Raw genomic sequence first — 26,262 nt, forward strand, 5'->3', positions numbered from 1 at the left:
TCTGGTGGTAGATTAATGCCATAACATGCAGGGGATAAGAGACTCACTCTGAATCCACGTTTTCCAGGGCAGTGGGGACTAAGATACCTGTGGAAACAGCACACAGTCCCAGGGAAGGGAGAACCTTGTTTGGGTTGATTTGCCGCAGACCTCTCTGGTTGACTTTGGAGCAGTATTGCTGGGTTCTGGAAAGAGTCATATCCAGAACTCCTTGTCTGGATGGGTAGCTGGCAAAGCACAGGGGTACTGAGAGTGTGTATGTGGATAAAAGGGAAAAACTGAGAGGTGGGGTGTCTCAGTGCATCTTGTGTTTCATCCATTTAGGTCTGAATCTTGAGCTCCCTGGAAGTCAACAGGGTCCATGCAGATGCAGAGCTCTGCCTGCACAAAGTTCAGTGATTATAAGATCTTTATGGCTGGGACCATATCTTCTGTTATGTTATTATGTAAAGTATCTGGCAGAAATTCTCCTCTTAACAAACAATACATATTAATTCCATACAAAACTGCTATTTGAAGAAGTGGGGTTTTTACCCACGAAAGCTTATGCTTATGCCCAAATAAATCTGTTAGTCTTTAAGGTGCCCCCCAGACTCCTTGTTGTCTTTGTGGATACAGACTAACATGGCTACCCCTCTGGTATTTTTTTAAAGTGTACTGTAAAGGCAGGGTGCAGTGGAGAGTAGTGATGTGACCATGTTCTTAAAGATCACATGCGCACACACAGGAAAAGAGTGAAGGTTGCACAGGCAATCTTGTCTTTGCCATTTGCTGACTTTGGAATGTTTCACTTTCCAATCTTAAATGTTCTTTTAATTTTAAAATGAAATTTCCTAGGTTTTTTAAAAATAAATTTTTATCATATGCAACTGTTTACATAACACTCACCTGTGCATTCCCTGGATCCTGCTGCTGCTCTGTGCAGGGCCGGTCCATTATGTACCTTATGGTGACACTCTCAGAGGACGAAAAATGCATCTGGGAATCAATGTTAGATGAAGGTGTCCCAGCCATATCACAGAACCATGGGACTGGAAGGCACCTCGAGAGGTCAGCTAGTCCAGTCCCCTGCACTCATGGCAGGACTAGGTATTACCTAGACCATCCCTGACAGGTGTTTGTCTCACCTGCTCTTAAAAGTCTCTGATAATGGAGATTCCACAACCTCCCTAGGCAATTTATTTCAGTGCTTAACCACCCTGAGAGTGAGGAAGTTTTTCCTAATGTCCAACCTAACTCGCCCTTGCTGCAATTTAAGCCCATTCCTTCTTGTCCTATCCTCAGAGGTTAACAAGAACAATTTTTCTCCCTCCTCCTTGTAACAACCTTTTATGTACTTGAAAACTGTTATCCTGTCCCCTCGCAGTCTTCTCTTTTCCGGACTAAACAAACCCAATTTTTTCAATCTTCCTTCATAGGTCATGTTTTCTGGACCTTTAATCATTTTTGTTGTACTCTTCTCTGGACTTTCTCCAATTTGTCCACATCTTTCCTGAAATGTGGTACCCAGAAATGGACACAGTACTCCAGTTGAGTCCTAATCAGCACAGAGTAGAGTGAAAGAATTACTTCTTGTGTCTTGCTTACAACACTCCTGCTAATAATACATCCTAGAATGATGTTTGCTTTTTTTCCTTTTCTTTGCAACAGTGTTACACTGTTGACTCATATTTAGTGTGTGGTCCAATATGACCCCCAGATCCCTTTCCACAGTACTCCTTCCTAGGCAATCATTTCTCATTTTCCCCATATCACCTTTCAATCAGCCCATGCCCCTTTGTCTTGCTCTTCTAGCAGCAGAAAGGGGGAGTGATGGAAGAATCCCTGTGTTGCGTATATATCATTGGAGAATCACACGTACACTGGCGTGACTCTCAGTGAGTCAAGATGGCTTTAGGATCAGATTATGGCATTGATGAAGCACAAAGCAGAGCATTGCACTGGATAATCTGGCCCTTTTTATTTGCCAGTCTCTGACCATTTGTTTAAATTAATATATGTATGAGTTCTTGTTGAAAAGTATTTAATGCCAGTGCTACCTTGCAGATCAAAGACCTTTCCCTGCAGCTAAGCTTGTGAAGGAGAAATCAATGAGGTGGGGATCAGTAGACATAAAGCTATAGAGAGAGATTCTGTACTTACCTCATGGGGCTAATTAGTTTAAATTTCCCCCCCTCAGGTGTTAGTATTTCTTATTAGGGAAGACTTTTTACACATGTAATAAGCTCTTCTACACCAGGGAGAAAGAAATAATCATCTAAAATAAGGTGAAGTCAAAATAAACCTGGTGGTCTTCAAAACCATGATACATACATGCAAGAAGAGAGAACACTGGGAAAGTGCGAGTTAAGGCTTCTGGAGACAACACTAAATTGTCTATGTTTATTGTTTAGACAGGTGTTTCTAGCAACCCCTTTCCCAAATAAAAAAATTTTGTGATCCCCTTATGGTTACTATGAAAGTAAGCATCTGTGGTAAAAATAAGCTTATCTAATATAATTTTTTTTGTGTGTTTCAAGAGGGAGACTGAATACTCGATCTTGAAGGTTGAGGGTATGCAGGGGTGGCGTGGGAGGGGGAGGATGAAAGTGGGGTTTTCTTTGCTTTAAGTTGTAATACATTTTTCAGTGCCTCACAACCCCCCAGTTGCCTTTTGTGTCTCCCCCACAGGTTGCAACATACCAGCTGAGAAACGCTGATGTGGAGCCATGAGAAATAGTATTAGTGAGCACATTATTATGCAGGCAAAAGTAGCATTTTAAACTGGAGCAGAATTTTGTGGACCCGAGTGGCAGCAAAGGGGTATAAATAAGGGCAAAACTGTTTTGCATAGGCACCTTATACTTTCGTTACTCTCTTCCCCTTCAACATATTAAGTCATAATTTTGGCTTGAGTCATATAAGTCGTAATTCCTGATGGCTGCTAAGTGTGGAGAAAGTGGACTAAAGAGCCCTCACATGGGCATACAAATTATAGGGGACATAATGGAGTTATATAGAATAGTGAATCATATAGAGAAAGTAAATTGGACACTACTATTTAAATGTCTCATAATGCAATGAAGCTGAATGGGAGACGCTGTAAAAGGAAATACATTTTCCTAAAGGACAATTAGCCTGCGGAACTCTGGACCACAAGATACCACTGAGGTCAAGCTCTTAGCATGATTCAAAAAATGATTAAACATTTCTATAAAAAACAGAGACCATCCACAGTTACAGCAGAGAGGATTTTTAAAAACCTTAAAATTTAGAAGGGATGTAAACTCTCATGCTTCAGGCCACTAACTGACAGAGGTTAGGAAGAATGTCTTCTATGGTCAAGTTATTCTATAATTTGCCCACTTTTGGAGTTTCTTGTACCTTCTTCTGGAGACTTTTGGCCTTGGCCATTGTCAGAGGGAGGATAGTGGACTGGATGGACCACTGGTTTGATCTATTCTGTGCAAACATAGTGTTAATATGTACACATAACTTGGCTACGAGAGTGCCTTGTACAGTTCTTCACACAATCCATTGTTTCTAAGAGAAGGAATAATACCAGGTTGTAAGTAGAGACCACTGGTGAGTCAGGAAGTATAAACATTCTAACAGGAAGACTGTGCCCCTGACGACTCCACCATATCTGCTAAGCCTTTCTATATTTCCTGTTGGGGAGGGCGTGTTGAACAATGTCTACAGTTTTAATAGATGGTCAGAGTTAGGACAGCCAGCTGTCATCTTGCATTTCCCCTTCTGCTTGCAAATTGGTTGGTGTGTGCCCACTGTACGCTTACCCCTTCCAGAATTTACCTGACTAATATACAATTAATAAGTATGAAATGCCATTTCTTCTCTTAACGCACAGTCCTGCCATACACAGGTATGAATCTGCAACACAAAGTTCTTGGCTGCTTATAGTGCCAGATTTTTAAAAGAGTGCAGCTTCAGTGTAGTTCGCTAAATAAGGGCCAGATTTCCAAAAGTGCTCAGAACTCAGTAGTTCCTACTTCTGAAAATCTGCCCATTTATTTTGGTGTCTAAATGGGCGCTGAGCAGTTTTGAAAGTCTGTCCCCGATGGTGTGTTCTGAGCACTTGAAAATCTGGGCCACATAATATGTACAGTTTTACATATATATATTCTAAATTTAAAATACTATTTTTATACTTTTCCACCAGGAACCTGACAGCTGGGAAATCATAGAGGGGCTGAAAATAGGCCAGACTAATGTCCAGAAACCAGACAAACATGAAGGTTTCATGCTGAAGAAAAGAAAATGGCCTTTAAAAGGCTGGCACAAGGTAAATGTCTGTTGGGAGGAGCTAGTTAATATCAATTAATTGTATGTGTTTTAATCTTTGGTTGTTAAGCCCATGCATTGTTAAATAATTGCATTGGTTGAGACAGGGCATGTGACACTCCACCGTTCAGTTACAAGTCACGAGACTTTGATGATAAAAAACACTTTTGCAAGGGTACCTCTTGGCTGAGAAAGGATCATGCGAACGTCTGACCTGCACCAAAGAAGGCGTAACACAGGTTAACCCTGAATTTGCAGCACAATCTTGGGAAAGAGAGACAGACTTATTCCACAGACCGTGCAGCATTTGGGCACTAGTTTGATATAGATGTCTGCCTGATATGGCTAGTCTGAACTTTACAGTCAGAGTAAGGACATCTGCATTTCTGTATTGCAGTGAAATCTTTTAATAGCGGTGAACTCACTTTTCATTGAACTTTATTATGAGGCAAGTCCTACTCCCTCCTTTGTGGGTGTAGTTGGCCCCACATGAAACAGAATTGCTGTCCAGGTTGGGTACGGTTTAGGGAGGCTACACAAGGATTGTGCACATGCTAGGCAGGGAGGAACTAAGACCCAAAGGGGCATAGGAGTGCTAGGACTGTGGAGCCGACTCTGTCTCTTAGGGCTAGTCTTCTCTACAGGGAGATTGACGCTGCTGCAACTGACTCAGCAGGGATCGATTTAGCGGGCCTAGTGACGACCTGCTAAATTGATAGCAGAGTGCTCTCCGGTCGACCCCGGTACTCCAGCTCTCCAAGAAGAATAAGGGAAGTCGACAGGAAAGCGTCTCCCATCAATGCAGCACAGTGAAGTAGCTGGAGTAGCGTAACTTAGGTCGACTTGCCTCTGTAGTGAAGAGAAGCCGTTAGGCTGGAATAAGTAGCTCTGAGGCATGGCTGCTTCCACTCCATGGCCTCCCACCACAGGAGCCAGACTAATTACTCAGTTGTAACACAGGGGATAGGGTTTGAGCAGAGGGCTCACTATTGCTAACATTGCAGTTGGCATATTACCGTGCATTGTAACAATTCGAGTTTTTCATCCTACTTCACTTAAGATGAATTTTTACTCTGAGTTCACCATGAGTAGTTTGTTTGCACTGTAACTTATGCTTCATCTGGCTGTTCTCTTATTACTGAGATGTAAAAAACAAATAAAAAATCTCTCCTGCTTGCTCCTTCATTTTGTTGCACTGATTGCCTGCCCACTCCACCCTCTGGTGTTTTTGCTTGCTGGGCTGGTGACTGGGTTCAGCTATGAGATGGAACTATGAATGCACAAAAGCAAGGCCACCTGCCCAAAATCCATTCTTTCCTTCAATTAGTTTGGAGATATTGCTGCCCGTATTTAATTTTATTAGCTCCAAAATTGCTGTTATTGGAATAAGGTCACTATATTTATGTCAAAACAATTATCATCTTTTTGTTTGAGCAACAAGCTGTGTGCTGCAAGGACTGACCCGCCTCTTTTTGACTCAGAGTAATTTTCCAGTGCAAAATACATGTTGCTGAAAGAAACAGAAAGACCTGCTTTTATGCACAGTTTTTTCTGGAAGAGCATTAACCATGTTTTTGCTAAGCAGTGTGGGCTGTATTCATAGGTGAGTCTAAAATGGTGGGTGTAAGTAATATTTTTCTCCTCCTCCCCACACACTATATATTACACTGACTTAGTCTCATTTGTGGTTACCAAAATGTAACTTCCACACATCAGTCCCTTTGAATCCTGAACACCTGTTCTCCTTAGGTCCGTCCCCCCCCCGCCCCCCGAATAGTGCCTATAAACATAATATTTAAGTGCTGACACATCATCCTGAATTTGACCTTCTGAAAGTAAGGGAGTTTATGTTGGTGTAACTCACACGCTAAGGGACCAGAAGAGAAGAGTTTATCAAGAAAAACAACATGTAAGAATGTATAGCATAAAGCAAGGCATCTCCTACTTCAATATGCACTAACTTAGGCTCCTTCACACTACGTTATATATTAGTAAGGGATTGTAACTGGATAACTGGCTCCTTAAATGGAATCAGGCTCAGCTCTCCTGTTCCAATCTAGTTGTGACCTAGTTTGATGTAATGAGGCAGGCCAGGCTGCCCCTTGCTGTTATAAATGGGAGATAGCACAAAGGTGAGAAAGTCCAGATCCCAGAGTTCAGAGAGGGAGCGTTGGGAGTTTGGAACCCAGAGAGGGAGCTCAGACGAAGAGCAGAACTTGGTTGAGAGCTTCAGGGCAGGTACCCCTGAAGGAAGGTGAAAAGGTCAGAGTGCCTAGTTGAGCTGTGGAGCCACATCAAGCTGGTGAAAGCAGAAGGTGGAAAGGTAGCCGGGGGTGGGAGAGCAGGGGTGTGTGTGTGTGTGTGTGTGTGTATATGAGTGAAAGAGAGACAGAGAGACCTACAAATTTGAATGTACTGCTTGGGCTATGCTGGGGAATTCTGGATTATGACTGTGGTACTCCTGTAATCAATTAACCTTACAAAGGGCTATTTATACTTGGAAAGCTTGCATAGAGTTACTGGGGACTCCAGAAGAAAGGGGAAACTGAGGTAGAAACACCAGTTGTGCTGCGGCTTGCCACTGGAGGACCTCCCTGATGGGGCAGGCTTCTCACTGGGACTCCAAGAGAGTGAATCTAAGGGAATCTAACCTTGTATCACCTCCAACGGCCAAATTATCAGCCCCTTGCGCATATTGGTGAACAGTTATATTGACTTAAGTGGGTCTACTCATGTGAATATCTGTTTATGAATGTGAATAAGTGGGTCACAGTCTGGCCCTGGATCTTTATCCCATTTTTACAAATCATATACAAATATGATATCCTCAACTTGCATTCAAGAACTGGATTCATTAAACTGTTTTTCAGAGTGCCTATATGATGTGTAGTCTCTAAAAAAAATAGCGTGTGCTGGGAGATAGTGAAAAATTCACTAAAGACAGTAATTGCAGCACACGGTACAGCACTAATAATACACTAACAGTTTACGTTTGCTGTATGCAGCATATTTCATCCTGTGGGGTCTCAAAATGCTTTGGTAACATAAGAGATTCCTTTGTATAATTTGTATATTAGTTTATCCAGTACCCAAATGCAGCACGCTTTGGAGTGAAATGATGTGGCTTTTTCGCTACAATATTCAAAACTGCACTACAGTTTAGAATAGGAAATGGGGGGAAAAGACTTTTATCCAGTGGAAAGTGTGGGAGAAATGTAGAAAGGCAGAATTACCTGCTACTAACATCTCTACCCTTACAAAAAAATTCCAAGCAGTCTTTATTGGCCATAATTTGGTCGTACATCTCCTCCAATTAATGTCTCCAGCAACACAGTTCCCCTACATACCAGGTTGAGGCATTGGTGTCACCTCCTGAGTCATTAGCATCACTTCATGCAGCACTGTCATGAGGTACTTACAGAGGTCTCTGGTTCAAGTACTGGCCCTGCCCAGGTTGTTAGATTTAACAGGATCACAACACAAGAAGTTTGTCATTCCTCTCTACTCAGTGTCCTCAGAGGGCTTGTCTAGACTAAGATAAAAGATGTATTTTTATAATTTGTTTTAACATGTTAAAAGTAGAACTTGCCCTCTCTACACTAGGGTTTTTAAAAATGTGTTAGGGCTTCTCTAGATTATGATCTAAAGGGGTGATGTTAGCACACGTTAGTTAACATCTTTTAAAAGTCTAGTGAATAGAAAGCACACTGCCTTCAACACATGCTAAGATGGTTAAAATAAAGCCCACTGCCTCGTCAATGCTACAGTTTCAGAATGTGTTAGCTAATCCATTCTAACAACACATCTTTTATCCTAGTAAAGACAAACCCTCAGAGTAGAGAATATTGTTCTCTGCCCATCCTCTGTCATGCGGGAGAGACATATGGTGGTGGAGTAGTGAGTCTCAGCATGGATCCCTTCCCAGCTGAAGATCAAAGGACCACAAGAGTTAGGTGGTTCTATCTTTTGGTCTAGGAATAGCTTTGGGTTTCTTTTTTCCTGGATGAGGAAGCTAGAAAAGCCATTAATGTGGAATGTGACTAATGTGGGTGGGAAGAAAGCGATGGAGAGCTTGAAGAAATCAATGACCTTCTTTTTAAAAATGACAGGTTTCAGAGTAGCAGCCATGTTAGTCTGTATCCACAAAAAGAAAAGGAGTACTTGTGGCACCTTAGAGACTAACAAATTTATCTGAGCATAAGTTTTCATGAGCTACAGCTCACTTCATCAGATGCATCTGATGAAGTGAGCTGTAGCTCACAAAAGCTTATGCTCAGATAAATTTGTTAGTCTCTAAGTGCCACAAGTACTCCTTTTCTTTTTGAAATGGTAAGCCAGAGCATCAGCCCTATAGACCTCTCTGGACTAGTCAGAGAGCAGGAAGCTATCCTGGGCTACGAACCATTCCCAGGGCAATTCCTGAGAGACCTCTCTGTTATGCCTAGAATATAATTGCGGCCAGAACAAATGAAAGCAAATAGTCAGTTCAGTACTGCATTTACAGGCTTTTTTCTGGCTCCAGACTCTTGACTGCAAGGTACAATGGGATAACAAACTTGCTTTCAATAGATGCGATTTTACATAGTTAAAATTGTATTTGATCACTAAGAAGGAACTGTATTTTTTTTCCTGCAGCGCTTTTTTGTCCTGGATAATGGAATGTTGAAGTATTCAAAGTCACCAATTGATGTAAGTAAAACTGAAGACCATTCTTAAATTTTGATTGAAAGCTTCGCCTGCTATGTGATTAAACCTCATTGCACTATGGATTCTTAAAGGAACACAAACTAGCAGATTATGGCTGATGGGCTCAAAATGGGTAGTGCTGCTTCCATGGAAGACTTCTGTGTGTGCTCTGCATGGATTTAGGATGGATGGGGAAGATGCAGGGCTGAGGGTGGGAGTGGGTAATGCTGGGGACCGCTGCTCTTCCACAACATAGTCTCTTCACTGACTCACTGGGGCTATCCTGGTGAACTGATGGTGACTGGGTCAGCATTAATTTGCATAGCTTTCCACTTTGCTCAGTGACCTACCCCAAAAGAGCAGGTTGAGCTGGTGGCCAGGAACACCTTTGAAGAATGGCTCATGGAGGAGCGAGGGTGGTGGCTGCAGGAGGCACTGCAGAGGCTTTTGCTCAGATGAACCTAACCTCCAATGAATTCATCACGATATATGAGTTTCCAGGCCTAAAATCTCTCTCCTAAAGGGAGAGTGGCAGGGAAACTCTGCAAGTGCAAACTAGAAGTTTCCAGTACCCTACATGGGAAAGGAAGATGTTTTCCGTAGTTATCTGCATTGCTCATTTATATCTATGGTATCGGGTACCTCTGGATTTATTAAGCTACTAATGATCAAATCCAGCTCGCCTAATTCATACAAGTGTCCCCATTTAAATCAGTCATGGGCATGAAAAAATGTGTAATTAAGGCTATCAGGATTTGGCCCTCTATTAGATATTTGCCATAGCAGAGGTATCTAATATGTTTACCATATTTTTGGGTTTACTGTTGTAGCTGATGTACAGTTACAGTATGATGGGTGAAAAAATTAGGCCTACATCTGTGACCATTATAATGAAACTATCCCCTTACTCTTGTAGCCATGTTTTATTAAGATTATGCAAGTTTATTGTGTTGATAATCTTTCTGCATTTAGTCAAGACTGTGTTCTATAGCTTTTTTTAAATGTAATACACTGTGGACTCTCCCATTTCTTGTAATTTAACCAAATTTTTCAGACAAAATTCTGCCCTCAGATTCACTGTGCATTTTTGACTGACTGTCTCTTTTCCCATTGGGAGATGCACACATGGACAGAGAATAGGTTATTAGTCGAGTTCTGTCCCAGAGCAGAACTCTGCCTGTCCTGACTTCTATGAAAGTACAGAATAGATTAATTAAAGAGTTATGTATTTAATGAAGGCCTTGACTGATCAGCTGGATGTAATTTTTAACTTTTTAATTTGGTGTCTATTCTGTACAGAATCAAAATGGATCATTCTAAACTTAGTTACACTGTGGTGAGTCATCAAGGCTGTTTATTGGAACTGATTCTGGAATGAACTCTTCTTGGGGAGTAGGGTACTCTTTTTCTCAAAACAAACCTAGTGTGCCATCTGATGAGTACTGTTTTCTCTTGTTTTACATTAAAATCTTCCCTAAAACAGGAAACAACTACATCAGTATTATTTCAGTGAGAGACAATAAAGCATTTGATGTTACCAGTTTCTTAACATGTCTTCTGATTTCAGATTCAGAAGGGCAAGGTACATGGAAGCATTGATGTTGGCTTATCAGTTATGTCAATTAAAAAGAAAGCTCGTAGAATAGACCTTGATACAGAAGAGCATATCTACCACCTGAAAGTGAGTAGTGTTGCAACAAGTTTTTCTTCTCTTTTCATTCACAAGGGAAATGCTTTAAATAGTAGCTATAAAGGATGAGGGAAACAGGATATCTTTATGAACAGATAATTGACCGTGGCCCTTCTTTTAGGTGAAGTCCCAGGATTCATTTGATGCCTGGGTATCAAAACTGCGCCACCACAGATTGTACCGTCAGAATGAGATTGTAAGATCACCAAGGGATGCCAGCTTTCACATATTCCCTTCAGCCTCTACTACAGAGTCTTCACCAGCTGCTAATGTTGCTGTGTTAGATGGAAAGGTATACAGCATCCCTTATATGGAAACTCATCTTGAAGTTAGTGTAATACTTACAGCGGACTGGGTTCCCTAGTGGACACAGGTGGTGGATTCTGGTTATAAAGCTGGTGTAATCAGCCATGGAAAAATCACCAAAGTAGGTAACACTGGCCAGCAAGCATCTGTGGGTAAGTAGCTGAAAGGTTCATTGATTCAGCACATCCCTACTGCAGCCTTCATCAGTGGTTTCCTATAGAGACCCCATTAGAGCGCTAAGCTTCCCTAAAACAATTTACACTACCCTGAGCCAGCAGGGGTTAATTTCGCTCTTTATTGTTTGATAATGTTCTTCTTAGCAAACAATTTTTCAAGCTGATGCTCAGGAAGTTTTGTTTTTTCCAGGGGACCTGTTTGGTATTCTAGTGTGCTGTTCTGAAAAGATACTTCTCAAGGACTGAAAAGTTTGTTTCAAATATATCATTTAAATTCAGATATAGAATTTAATTTCTGATTTAAAAGTTAGTGTGAAGATTAGACCTGTCAGCAAAGTATGGATCGCACCAACATATTTTAAATTTTCTTGTGTTGTTTTAGGTTACACAAAATAGCTTTCCATGGCAACCCCCCATACCATGTAGTAATAGCCTTCCTGCAACATATACTACTGGCCAAAGTAAAGTAGTAGCTTGGTTGCAAGATTCCGAGGAGATGGACAGATGTGCAGAAGGTCAGTCATTCTCTTTCATGTCTTTCTTTATAAGTGAGACTATTGATATATTATAAAAAATAGTAAACAAAAAAGGCTAAGATACTTCTTTATGTTCACATAAAATGCCGCAATTAAAATAATAAGCTGGTAACATTTAAAACTGTTCATTGTGGTGGAGTATATTCTTTGTTTTCACATTTCTGGATGTCACATTTTAAATTTTATTTTTGATTGTTAAAAAAAATAATGCCATTCCCCTTTTAGGGCCCAGTCCTGCTTCCATTGTCCTCAGCTGGAGCAGCAGGTGCTCAGTACTACTGAAAATTGGGCCACTTATTTAGGTACCTAAATGGGAATTTAGGTACCTAACATAGGTACTCAGGCTTGGAAATCTGGTCTCATTGTTTGTCTGAAAATTACAATGATCATAAGTACTGGAGTAAATCTATTAAGATTCTTCATCTTTAAATACATGTACATGGCATACTGCCACTTTTTACTTGTTTCATTCACCTCCATCTCCAAAAATATGAAATATAATAAAATTTGGTAAGAAGACGGGAATTCCTCTTGTTTTATTATGGTTTATTCTATGTCTTATTTTTTTGCCACCAAAATTATTTATTTAAACAGAATCAAATGGCTAGCAAAGTTAACTGAGTGGAGAATCAAATGGCTGGCAGAATTAAGTATGCAGTGAGTGAACTCAGTGGCAAATAAAGTTGATTGGCAAAATAATAGCCACTAGGGACTATTTTCCAAATGGTGAAACAGGTTATCAGACTTGGAGTAATGTATGTCAGATACCAAATGAAGATACTGAAAGAAAGCAGAATTTGGAGCGTTGTGAGAAAACATAAGCCTCAAACCCTGCAAACGCTTACACATATACTTCCTTTTATGCACATGCACTAGTGTTTGCAGGGTGGGGTAATAGTTGCAGAAATGCCTAGTGATCCTATTAACTGCTGGGGCAGAGAAGATGGTGGCTTTATGCTGGTGGCAGAAGAAGAGGGTAGAGATCCAGCAAGTGGGTCTGAGGGCTAATTGCCTCCTCTGGTGCCTGTCCCCCTCCCTGTTGCAGAAAGATGAGGTTACCAATTGGTACATAATCCTTATTATAGAGTCTGGACTGCATGAAGGAGCAAATTCCAGTCTTTGATTTCTTTGTAGTGTTATAGTGTAGACAATTGTGCTCTCTGCTGGTTTATGATACCAGAGTAAAAACTGTCTGTCAGTCAAAGTACTTAATGTATTTTCCTTTTTATATGTATTAGATCTTGCACACTGCCAATCAAACCTTGTGGAACTTAGTAAGCTTCTTCAAAATTTAGAAATACTACAGAGGACTCAATCGGCACCGAGCTTCACAGACATGCAGGTAAAATGTATTTGCAAACTGGTTTGTAGATGCTCTAGTCATTAAATGCCTCTGGGTTTGAAACATTTCCTACGTATGGCAAAGGATGTTGCATTTTAAATCAGACTACTTTATGTTCTGGAATTTTAGTACTCCTCTGGTTAACAGGATAATTTAATAATGATTGCACCACATGTGTCAATCCCTGTTCCTCCCTCACCCCCACCCGCCACGAAAAACATCTTATTGATATAAGGTCTTTTACTAATTTGAGGTAGATGGGATTACTCCTATGTCCTTTGCCAAAAATATAACTTAATAAAAAAATATGCGGAGTGCTGTTATACTGCTGTATACGGTATGATTAAGTAGCAGTGAAATTTAAGGGGATGGGAGACCCAAAACTGGAAGGTATCAAGCACTTCCCGAGTAGTGTTGAACGTTATCAGTGCCTGAGCACTCTAGGCAAGTGGGAGTTCAGGGTGCTCAGCACCTTACATGATTGACTCAGTAATGTGGACAGTCACAAAGAGCTGAGAGGACTGATTCTGTTCCCACCAATCAGAGTGAGTTTGCCACTGATTTCAGTCGGAGCAGCAGCAGGCCCTAAATCATGAAGATTTCATTAATTTTTTTATTCAGTCCTTGCTCATGTAAAACTCCTGTTGACTTCAGTGGGGGTGAAATCCAGGCCCATCTAAACTCAGTGGGGGTGTTTCCTAAAGGTGTTTTGCCACTGAATTTTCTGGGGCCTGGATTTCACCCTGGGAGTTTTCTCTGAGTAATGACAGTAAAAATCAATAAGAACGCAGGATTTTGCCCTAAATATTTTGTTCTGACAAATAAAATATACTTGGTAATTTTGTTAAATACACAATTGGTTATGGTATAATGTTTGTCTCTAGTGCTTAGTGGTCTTGTTTTAAATATCCTGTGGCTAACTTTGTAGGTAGATCAACAGAGTGACCACCAGAGTTTCTGTTCTGTCCTTACTCTCCTATATATTGATGTCTAACATTATGATTCTATACTAACTGCTGTCCTATCTGTGTCAACTTATAGTGCTTTGTTGCTTTTAACTATTTGTGTAATGTAGGCTAACTGTGTAGATATTGCAAAGAAAGACAAGCGGGTCACAAGACGATGGAGAACAAAAAGTGTCAGCAAAGATGCAAAAATACAACTTCAGGTACTGAATTCGTATTGTTTGCCTTTCCATTGTACTTTCAGATTAATTTATGTATATGAAAGCAATTGATTCAATGTGCTGATTATTTTATACCTGGTGGTTTGATTTCAAGCCTGAGTTGGTTATTTAAACCCAAGATAAGATAGTGAGAAATATATTGATTTTACTCTCATTGGTATGAAGACATTACCAGCTACAGAAAGGTGGAGGGACTGAGTGCCAGTGTCAATTAGGGTACAAAGAAGGCAATTTGTGTATAATGCTCAGCATATTAAGTAGGTAGCTGCTATGGAGGGCAATTGGTCTGGAGGCACTGAGATAAAAACAGAAAACAAGAATGGAATACACAACAAATGCAGCCCTCTTAGGCCATGTCTGCAGGGAGCTTTACCAGTGGGACTTTCCCCCCGAAAATTCCCTGGTTGTAGGAAAGGCCATTCTGTGAATTCTTAGTTTCCATGACACAAATTTACAAAGAATTCATTATATGAGGGGAGAGCAGTGTCCCTTTTCTTGTAGTTGAAGCATAAGGCACTTATAAGAGATGGATTGTGTACTGAAATAAACACTTTACACTGGTATTTTAGTCAGCTCCACTATGCCTTCCTATGTTTTGTGTGAAACGACTGTGAATTTTGGGGCCTGATCCAAAGCCTATTTGTTGTAATTCTCCAGCAACAGGTAACAAACATTGTGTTCAGCATTATATATCCATCAAAGTAACTTCTTGTGTGTGGCTACATAAATGACTGTTAGATATTAATTCCTTATAACAGCTTTTGCTCCATTTAAATACCCTGAAAGTAGTAAAAGCTTTGCAAATCTTTGCTGTGTCCCCTAGAGTCAGTTAAGGAGCTCACTGTGATTCATTTGAAATGGACAGCCTGAAGCATAAAGTTAAATAATAAAGTGTAAACGGTTACTGTTTCCCGGCGTTAGTGATGTCTGTTCACCAGGTCTTCACTACACTACATTTTCAAAATGGGTGACAGAGCTAAGCCTATATTAGTATTAAAAGTCTGCATGAAAAGTAGGATTCTGGTTGAGTTACAGTTCTAATTGCCTTGTTCTCAGAAGATAATTGTCATTTGAGGCCGTATGTTCCCTGCTGCTGCACAGCACAGAGGCAGCAAAAGTGCAGGAGAAAGGACTTAAGGGTCCCTAAAGGTGGAAGTGGAGCCAACTTCTCATCCATCACCTCACTCTTGGAGAAGCCTCTGTGCACAAAAATCACATGGGCTCTGTGAGTTTTGGAGCATGTAGAGGAGCTATAAAGCAGCTACTGAATGTGGCATGTTCTCTTCCAAAGCTAGCTAACTCGTTTTTCAGAGGGGGTAACATATAGCCATCAGCAAGACATTTCAGTGGGCCATGCTTCCAGCGAGTGGGACATGAGGGAGCAGTGTAGATGGATGTCCTTCTGTATGGAAGGCCTGAGACCTATAGATATAGATCCACACTTAAAACAGATCAAATATAAGATGCTGTGAGGGATTTTGTCCCCCGCTCTGGCATCACTGGATAAAGAAGCCCACAAGAGGGCAGGAGAGAATTCCCCCAGTGCAGGCTACCATAGTCCACCCTGCGCTGGCCCCCTCACAAGCACAGGGGCATGCTGGAGGAAGAGCCATGGTTGGAAGGGTCCATAGTGCACAACGCTGTGGTCATTCTGGCTTGTGTTGCAGTACCAGAGAGGCTGTCATAACTTGCAGCTGCCTCCCAGTCTGCTTTAGTTATGCTGAGGGCTGTTTCCATCCCAGAATCAAGAGGGCACACAAGTGATTTAAAGCACTGTTGCTTCTGTCTCCCTGAGATGTGCTTTCTGTGCTGCATCTCTTGGCAGCACAGCTCAGAATCTGACCCATCCTGTCCTGAAGGCCACACTCTTTGTTCTTAGCATAGCCATATTGTTTCACCCTGGTCTACATTACAAACTTATGTCAGTATAACTACATGGCTCAGGAGTGCGTGACATAATTCTACTGATCTAACCCCCCTGTGTAGACAGTACTATGTCAACGGGTGGGCTTCTCCTGTCGACATAGCTACTGCATCTCAGAGAGAGAGAGAGAGTACCTACGCCGATGGGAGAAGCTCTTTCGTCAGATGGATAGCGTCTTCACTAAGCGCTACAGTGGCGCAGCTACATCGGTGCAACACTATAAGTATCGACAGGCTCTTCATCTTAAGAGGTGATTGCCTCAGAAACCCAGAGTTTTTAGGATAGTTTGTCCCTGTTATGTTTTGCCTTAGGGAGGGGAATAGAACACTTGTGTGGGTCTGCTAATGGGACATTCAGTCTATCCCACTGCTGTATACAGGATAGACTTTATTATTCATAAGCCTTCCCTAATAGATGGGTGTTTGATCTAGCCTTGAATATTTCCATTAAGTGGAATTCCACAGTCTCCTTTGTCAGCTTGTTTCATTGCCTAACAATAGAACCACATGGAAAAGGTCTTATTTTCTTTGTCGTAAAAATCAAACAACTTAAAAAAAAAAAAAGAAACAGTAATGCTTTTCAAAGTAGTCATATACCAGATCCATGAATTTGAGTGGCTTCGTACCTTTGGCTTTGTATCTTATAATAGTTGCTTGAAAATGTGGATCTAGGGTATCTGCATTTAAATTGATACTGCTTCTATATAGTGTCAGTGGCAGAGCTGGAATTAGAATTGGGGTCCCAGATTTCTACTCCTGTGTTCATCCCTATAGACAATATGGACACTATCAAAATCTCTTCTAGATTTCTATGTACTGTGTTCTACATCTGTTTTTGTAAATAACATTGCTTTTGTTGTATTCCCTACTAACATATATTTCTGGAATATTCACTCTAGGTATACATTAAAACACATGTTTTTTTCCTGGGATTCAAGTCTTGCTGCTTGCTATAGTTTCTGCTAATACATTTTCATCAATTTATGTCCCAGTCTCTCAAAGACTTCTACACATGCTTAACTTCACTCACGCAAGTAGTCCCACTGACTACAATGAGCCTAATCTTATGAGTAAAGTTATGTATATGCATGTTTGCAGGATTGAAGACCTTTTTCGTTAAATTAACAGCCCAAACCTGCATACATTTACTTCAGAGACTAGCACTTAATCAGTGGGTATGCTTCTTGGATAAAGGGCTACATGCCTGAGAAATGATGTTCAGAAACAGGCCATAAAGTACAAAATGTTCCAAGATTTGTCTAAATGAAATTATGTAACACAAAAGTCTGGTTGATCTACCTTTTGCCGTTCTGTTAATGGAACTTTTGTACAGGGAAGCTTGGTTTTTGTATTCTTTTTTCTGTGTTATGAGTAAAATGTAAATTTGTAATTTTCATGATAGGCTAAGGGTTTTCAGAAGAAAAAAAGATTGTGTTTTGTAACTGGAGTTCCATTTTTAGTGTTCTTAAGTTGACTTTTTTTTTTTAGCTCAAAATAATAAAATTGCAGGCTTGTTTTACGAATAAAAATTGTTTTAAAGATAGTCAAAAATATTTATCTATATTCTCTGTGCTAGGCCATCTTGGAGAGTTAGCTTGCTGTTATGAAGCTCTTAGCATAACAGTAGAACCAAAGCAAAGTGACCCTTCCATCCCCAAAGACTACTTTGACTCCCCTTCTGATTAATATTACATGTTCTGGTTCACTACTGGGATTTCGTGTGTTATCTCACTTTGTAATGTATTCTTGAGGCCATATGAAGTCCGTCATTCACATTTTAGCCTGCGTGCAAAAAACAGCACATTTTCTTTATGAACCACAGTACGTGTATCTCACGTAGCTAAATTATAAGAGGCTATTTCTGGCGGAACTTGGAACAGAGGTTCTTTTTTACAGGATGGGGTTCTGCTATAGAACAAAGTCTCTGTTACAATCAGTACAATCTTTCTTACACTGAAGGAGATTTTTTCCCTACTGCTGGTGTTATATAAAATGGTGGCTGTGGCAATTACTACTCTGTAGGAGTAAAAATTTGATTAATAGGGTTTTTCCCCTTCCCAGTGTCATCAATGCTGCAACTAGAATCAACCAGTCTGTATAAGAAGCAGCTGTCTTCCCATGCACATCACTTTATAACATACCAGCTGAACTTTACTGAGTTCAAGGAGTGGAAGATTTGAATGAATTCTCGAACAGGTTGTCCTATACATATGTATAGCAGTGTCCACAGGCCACCAATCTGGACTGTTGTTGTTCTTTTTGTTTTATTATTTCAAACAATTATTTGGTGCCCAGGCTATATTTTGAATACATAAAAGTGTATAGTTCTAAAAATATCCCAGTGCCTGAAATGGGAGGAGATGTATGGAGGAACGTATGTGTATGTATTCTTTTCTTTCACATGGACAATGGGAATTGTGCATGAGGAGAAAATACATCTTTAGGCAAGAAATCAGATTTTCTAGTCTTATAAAATGTTGAGATTTCTCAAAATGGCATTACTTGCAGGTAAATATGAAAGGAGAATGTTTTGTGACAGGCATGCAGCTATACTGTATTGAAAAATTACTTCCTTGACTTTATGTCAACAGTATGAATTTTAAAAAGTCATTTAGAGTCAGTTAAAAGGGGAACCTGGGCATAAATCTTTTCAGTATCAGGGATTCAGAAGTGCAAATAAAAATATGTGACAGGGTATATACCAGGCATTTGATGTCCCTTGCCTTGCCTGCCCAAAGCCGGTGTCCTTTTGGGGAAAAAGAGAAGCATGTTTAGACCTCCAGGAGCTGTTGAGAGACACCACCTAGGATCAGCTGCTTGTGGAACCACTGAGAATTGGTCCTCCAGGAGCTAAAAAGGCCGGAACGGTGTGGAAGCCAATCAGGGCCCAGCAAGCAAGATAAAAGAGCTGACTGCATCCTCCTCTGGGAAGCAGTTTGGGTAGGCTGGGACAGGGGAGAAAGAATCTCCCCTCCCTTAACTGAAAAAAGCTTAGTCTAGTCAGAGGCCTACCTATGACCGATCCTTTTATGGTTGACTCAGCGGAAGACTGTGGTGTTTTACTTTTGCGTAATTTAAAGCCTAGGTGGCCATCTTGAATTTGACATCAGTTGACTTCAGGTAGCTTGCCTTGTGAGATGCCCCAGTGGCTCAAATGAACCTGTAACAGTGTATTTGTTAGTCAAAAAAATCATTTTCATTGCTCTTGCTTCACCCTGAGGTAATTTAATTTGTTCTGAAGAGCCACAATAGAACTGAAATGAACGGAAATTTTGTACTGCATCATTCATTAACATGAAGAAGGAGGAATTAGAGGTTGAGGAGCTTAGTGGCTGGATAGAGGGAAACTGAACAAATAAACGTGGAGAAGGAAATCAAAGAGAGCTAGAACTGTCCACAGAGAAATGTTTAGATTGACAAACAACCTCTCAAGTATACACTTGTACATTCCATGGTTCTGCTGCATAAGCTTCTAGTTTACAAACCATAGTGCACGTACACAAACAGAATTAAATGCTCTCTATAAAATTCATATAATAGATGGTCAGATGACCCAAAATATTAAGTTCTTATTTTGTGTTTTCTGCCATTCCATAGTATCATTTTGTTTTGCTGTCCCATAACTGCATTATGACGATGAAAAAATGTTAATGGAATTTATTTTTCAGCATTAGTGAGTACGTATTAGTCTAACTACTCTGGAGATAATTTTAGCAAAATAACTAGCTATTTAAGCCCCAGGCATACCTGCATGAGAACATGTGAAGTTAGTGAAATTAAAATCCAGTTAAAGACTTCCCCTCTCCCTTCTCTGATCATTTTTCATCTTCCTATGTCCCATCTTCCCTACCCCTCTCTTTTTCTATTCCCGTCTCTTCTCCCCTTCACTGTCAGGAAGGGCCAGCGCTGAAGGGCCAGTTCAGCACAACACGACGCCGGCAGAGACTAGCAGCAGCTGTGGCTACAACAGTGAGTGGATTTAAAATCAAGGGATAGTTTTAAAGATGGGAAGCTGTACAACTTGAATATGTAATAACAATACTGAGAACATCACCTGCACTTCCTACAGGTGTCCTCATTACCCACTTTTGGGTAGGCCATTTGTGAATGATGAAGTCAACCCTGACGCGTGAAAATAAATTTCATGAGCTTGGGTCTCATATCACTTACACCAAGTGTATATCAGTGTAACCCCATTGTCTTGAAAGGAATTACTTCTTCTTTATACAAGTGTAAGTGATATTAGAATTGGGCCCTGTTCCCTCAGTATTTATGGCATATTCTGTATACATATACAATATAAATAATAAAAAAGCAACCATAAATTTCTAGGATATAATCCCATCAAAGAATTCTGAAAACAGCACACACCAAGAAAGCAGAAGTGAGGTGGCTTGTTATTAAGCCCAGCATGAAATTTCCTTGTGTTATGCCATTGCATATTTTAATAATATAAGGCAAGCTTTTTTCATTTGAAACACTTTTTGTTTACATTTCATAATCCCAAAAAGTCATATTACTACCACTAGTATCTCTGTTTCATTTTGTTAGTCATATGACTGCTTCACACAAAATATGGGGTTGGGAAATGGAAATGAGAGCTACTAACTGGACAAAGTTCTGGGACCCTCCCACCCCGCAGGATCCTAGAGCTCGGGCTCCAGCCTGAGCCCAGACACTTACACTGCAATTAAACAACCCTGTAGCCCAAGCGCCAAGAGTCAAAGTCAGCAGGCATGGGAAAGCCATGGGTTTTTAATTGCCGAGCAGACATACCTTAAGTGTGGCAGCTGCTCACCCCAACAGTAGTCATGACACGGAAGCTGCTGTTTGTGCAGACTGAGGAATACAGCGCTGTATCAGTTACATTCAGGTCACATGTGGAGGGTTCTCTTCCCAACCATATGGGCTAGGAACATCTTACCTTTGACAATAAAAGCTTAGATTCTGTGAAAGCTGACAGTACTTACCCAGGAAGGATGACTGTTCATGCTGGCTGAGTGGTTATTTCAAGCCTTGGGTTAAAGTAAATAAAGGAAATGTGGATAGATTTGAAGTTATGTTTAGCAGAGTGAGGAAAACTGTAGAGGGATAGGTGGGAGAAGGCAAAGAGAAAAAGTAGAATACATGATAAATACAACAGCAATGACCAAGAACAAATATGTGCCCAGTTATGAGGGGAATTTGAGAGGAAGGTGTAGGATGCTAGTGATGAGAAACATAAGGAAAAGTTTAATCAGTATTTCTTCGTCTGTTGGGAGCCAAGATGGATGAAAGATGTGGTTTAATGTGGTTTTTTTCATCTGTTGTTGAGAGTAACTTGGAAATTCTGCTGAAGGAAACAAACAGAGTTCATGTCAATCAGCTATTTCCTTATTTCTGACTGCTGTATAGTGTTCTCTCAAGCCGTCAGCAAAGTGTCTACTTATTTTTTTCATGTAAATGGGTATTTCCTGCAAAGTGTGTGATTATAAATGCTTGTAAAAATGCAAATGCTGATTCTAGGAGACATTTTAAAATGTTATTTACCCAGGAAGCCTCATTTCAGATGTATTATCTGGTTTTCAACAGGGTCCTGTTTTTATATCTAGTTTTTCAGCCTGACCAGTTGAAGTACAAGGCTCTAGAGTTGGAGTTCTGAACTTGGGGGTCCTGAAGAGATCCAGTGAGATTGCTACTTTTCCTTTCTTTCTAGTAGATGGGATGGGTGCCCTGAACCTTTTATCTCCTGTAACGGGGCCATAGAATGGAAAAAATTGAGAAAAAATTACACCTGTCTATGATGGAACTTAATAGCCAATGTGTGCCTTGTACATTTTTCTAAGCTCTAGGTGGTAAAGCCTTTGAGATTAATTTACATTATTTTCTCTGTTGTGAGGATACTAGCATCTGGTGGGCTTGAGTGATTATAGGTTGACAGAATTCTTAGCAAGGAGATTCTGCAACTATGTTCTCTGACCTAAGAAATGAAAGGCTTTGTAAAAGAAGCGCGACCGTCCGACTCTATTTGTAAAATAGGGAAGTTCTGGTTGAGAGAACTGTGTTAGCATAGTACAAAATGGAAGGTTGCTGAATGGATTGTGATAGTGCTGCAGTTTGCTGGAGAAAGGGGATTGTTTTGTGTTCCCTGTTAATAAAGAAATCGTTCATTATGTGAGCCTAAAAATAAAATCAGATGAAAAATTGTCTTTGTTTACGTAGTTAAAAATAAGAACACGTGAAAGGAGCTTAGAGGAGAAATTAAATTTGCAATTGACAGGTGTTACAAGACCATTATTTTGCACACAGTAGATACTTGGAAATCTGGGAAGGGTGAATGAAGGAAGATACGCTGATATAGTGTACCAAGAGGTGGAATGAAATGTGATAAAGTTATTTAAGGATTCCACCAGGGAGTGAGAAACATAATGTATAGTGATTGGGCACAGTTCCCTGAAAAGGTCAAAAAAGCTGTTGTCCAACCCAGTCAGCTAATCAAGTTAACAAACTAAGGATCCATTGCTAGTGTTATGGTAGTTTAACTAATCTGTTGATAAAGTCTATAGTAATATGACTTTTTATATTGCCTGCTGCTCTGTAGGAAGTTTCAGAAAACAACCTATATTTTGGGCCCATTTTTCATATTTGGATACATAAATTACACTCTAGAATGTGGGTTTTCAGCTTCTGCATTTGAGGAATCTAATCAGTGCATGAACACCTAAAATAGATATTTAAGTGTTTAACTCTTATCTGAGTGCCAAAATATGATTCTAAATGCCTTAACTTTGACACTCAAGTTTGAAAATTGGGCTCCAGGAATCAGATGTTTATATATATGTATATATAAAAATATGTGTATATAATGTAATACAACTTAAATAAAGTATTCTCTCTCTATATGTATATAGAGATTTTTCACATCCATTATATACGCAACTATATAATACACAAACGTTACATATCTCTACATTGTAGATAAAATACACAAACACATTATATATGCACACATTTACTATATATGCAAAAATACAGAGGGAGAAAGAAAAGTGGAAATATATAATAAATGAAAAGAAGCATATTTGTTCTGTTTGATACAAGAGACTTAATATGACTTGGTAAAATATCTCTTTTACTGAATTTTATAGTAGGTGTGCTTTAAATGAAAATGAGGGGTTTTTGTTTGTTAAAAAGAGTATTCATACACAAAAAGAACCTACATGATTTTCTATATTGTGTGATCTGCAGATGATTTATACAGTGAATTTCAGTGAACTGAATAATAATCTCAGGGTTTACCAACACTCTTCAAAGTCTGCAAATAATATTCTCTGTGGGAATATTTAGCCACATTTCTAGGTTGATCGAGAAACTAATACATTTAAAATGTTGGCATTATGACCACCAAATCATTCTTTATAGGATACCAAAGGTCAGAATGTAAAGCAACATTAGTGGTTTAATTTTCCAGCGCTCTGCAAATCTTATGAAATGCTATGTTAGTGTAAATGCTATAGTTAGAGCTAAAGTGCATCTTTCTCTCTCGCATTAGCTATCACCCCTCTCTCTCTCTATCACTTGTCTATGTTTCACTGAAGGATTTTAAGAGACCTGGCGAATTTTGTACAACTACTGAAACTTGAGACACTAAAAGATATATATTCTCATAATTTTTTAAATCTCTCACAGTGAAACTATTGTGTTTTGTTCTGTGAATAAAGTGTGTAATGTTTTTATTCAGTGTATTCTGTGGAAGGTGGATACAGTCCTATACAGTAGCTATTTTCGTTGTTGAATCTCCCCATAGGTCCCTTTCAGTGCTACAATGTCACCGGTTCGCCTGCACTCATCCAACCCCAATCTTTGTGCAGACATCGAATTTCAGACTCCCCCAAGCCAGGTAGCTGACCCCTTGGAATGCTCCATGGAGTACATCAAACTTCAAGAAGAGTTTTGCCTCATGGCACAGAAAGGTAACTAAAAATGTACAATCTGCATCTTACAAAAACTGCTATATTTACATTTACACTATTCATGGTCAGAACTTTTGTCTGGATCAAATATAAATTATATCAAAATCTTTTATCCAAATCTGGTTCAGATGAAGATCATATAGGTTTAATTTTTAAAATATTTTCTATGCATCAGGTACATATATAGGAATGGGTGAATCCTATGTCACTGGAGATTTTGTGAACCTCCTGAACCATTAAGGGGCTTGCAAAACTTGGCTGAATTTGCACACATTTTTTCCTTTTTATAGAAACCTGTGTTCTTTGCCCTAAGATAAATGAAATTCCACTGTCTCTAACGATCTTGTACAACTTTATGCGTGACACACCAATGGAAGTTATAAAAGGTCCTGCTCGTACAAGAATGGATTTCAGAAATGTTACATTGTATCACCAATGAATGACTGGCTTGTAGGCTGAAAACTTAAGTTTTTAAAAAGGGTTTTAAAATAGTGAAATATAAAATGAAGGAGTCATACATAAGCCACACCAGCATGTGCAGGAATTGATGCCCTTCTCAGGTGGTTGAAAGATCTTGCCTCATATTTCGCACCTAAGCCATTTACTAATAGCTTATTAATGCACATACTGTTGTGGCTATTGTCATACACGCACTGTGGCCATTTCTCTGTCTTGTGTGTAATACTATATAATTTACAATACCTTTTAGTGTTATTTATTTTTGTCTCTGTCGACAGAATTCACACACAATGCTGAATGGGTTAAGATTGAATGATGTTCAAAATGCATCAAAGAACATTTTGTTAGAGATTCAGACAGCAACAAATATCACTGTTTTGGGGCATTCCACTTTTGGAGACATTTAATGAAAATCAGGAATGGGATGAATTAAGCTTGTTTGAAAACCAGATCTATTTATCTCTATGGAAAAATGAGCTGGATTGCATTGTGCCTTGCTCACCTTTTCCAGTGTCTCTGCTTAGTTCTCATTGTAGAATTTTTATTACCGGTGATAAGGTAAAAGGTAGAAAGAATAATCTGATTTTATTATTTATATTACTGTAGCACTTAGGAGCCCCAGTCATGGACCAGGACCCTATTGTGCTATGTGCTGAACCAATATAGAACAAAAAAGTCCCTGCCCCAAACAGCTTACAATCTAAGTATAAGACAAAAGATGGATACACCCAGATTGGGGAGAAATAATGAGACAATATCGGTTAGCATGTTAGACTGTGGTTTCAGCACATTAGCAGCCTATTGATTGGTCAAGTTTTGTAGGCTTCCTGGCAGAGGAGGATAAGGAGTTAGTTTTGTGGATGTTTACAAGGAGCTTCTCCCAAGCTCGAGGGGCAGTGTGGGAGAAAAGCACAAAGGTGCTTGTTTGAAAATTTCCCACATAGAATTTGCAGAGCCAGAGTTAGGAAAAAATAATCTCTCTTTAGTTATAAGCAGAGAAAACAACTGGAGGCCGTTGAGAAGGAAGAAATACTGAACTGCCTAAAGTCTGCTTTATACACACTTTTCTGATTATAAGTACACTCTATATTTTTGTTTTGAAATGTTCTTTTTCCATTGTCTACACACTAAAGATTACTTTGCAAGTATTCATTGACTTCTGTACCCTCAGGGTTGCAACCTTAGGAGCCTTTTTGTATGGTGTATTACTCCCCCTAATGGTATTAAGGAACTGCCAGTGGCCTCTTCCCAGGTTAAGGGGCTTATGTTATTTACGTGCCGTTGGGCATCTGTTAAGTCCCTTCTTTTTCGCCTGAAATTGCGGAGGTGTTCTCGAGGGAAGGTTCCTAGCACTCGGAATTGTGGGAAGAGTCAGGCGGGATAACAGATTCCTGACCAATTAGCTGTTAGTTCGGTATAAGCTCTGGTCCCACACACCCAGTGATGGCCTATTAAGGCCAGGAAGGGTCGGTTGCACCCATTTGTCATATAGGTGTTTGCAAAGGAGGAGTAGTATCCCCCAAAGGGTACAGGGTAATTCTCCTTACGAGGAGTGGTGTTATTTGCATGACATTGAAAGATTGTATTGTTTTCTGTAGGTTACTGTAGGGGGAACTTGAGATTGATTTCTCTGTTCGATCCCAGGTTGAGAAAAAATTCATATCTCCATACCCGGCCCACCACTTTTTAGTTTTGTTTGAATAATCCCATACACCATTGGCCACA

The 26,262-nt window shown here is 39.8% G+C and overlaps 1 protein-coding gene across 14 annotated transcripts in view; it reads left to right on the forward strand.

The window, feature by feature from the left end:
* Positions 1-26,262, forward strand: part of OSBPL6 (oxysterol binding protein like 6) — a 206,188-nt gene that overhangs the window by 130,907 nt on the left and 49,019 nt on the right. For 6 of the 14 annotated variants that reach the window (XM_043524752.1, XM_043524754.1, XM_043524758.1 and 3 more), the window contains 9 exons: positions 4,160-4,282; positions 8,917-8,970; positions 10,535-10,648; positions 10,779-10,949; positions 11,522-11,654; positions 12,914-13,017; positions 14,093-14,185; positions 20,021-20,095; positions 23,913-24,078. In XM_043524752.1, the coding sequence (XP_043380687.1) occupies positions 4,160-4,282; positions 8,917-8,970; positions 10,535-10,648; positions 10,779-10,949; positions 11,522-11,654; positions 12,914-13,017; positions 14,093-14,185; positions 20,021-20,095; positions 23,913-24,078 (1,033 nt within the window). The remainder of the gene's footprint in view (positions 1-4,159; positions 4,283-8,916; positions 8,971-10,534; positions 10,649-10,778; positions 10,950-11,521; positions 11,655-12,913; positions 13,018-14,092; positions 14,186-20,020; positions 20,096-23,912; positions 24,079-26,262) is intronic. The other 8 variants (XM_043524755.1, XM_043524757.1, XM_043524763.1 and 5 more) reach the window with 2 other exon arrangements.

The sequence above is a fragment of the Chelonia mydas genome, chromosome 11 (genome assembly GCF_015237465.2).
Source record: "Chelonia mydas isolate rCheMyd1 chromosome 11, rCheMyd1.pri.v2, whole genome shotgun sequence".
NCBI lineage: Eukaryota > Metazoa > Chordata > Testudines > Cheloniidae > Chelonia > Chelonia mydas.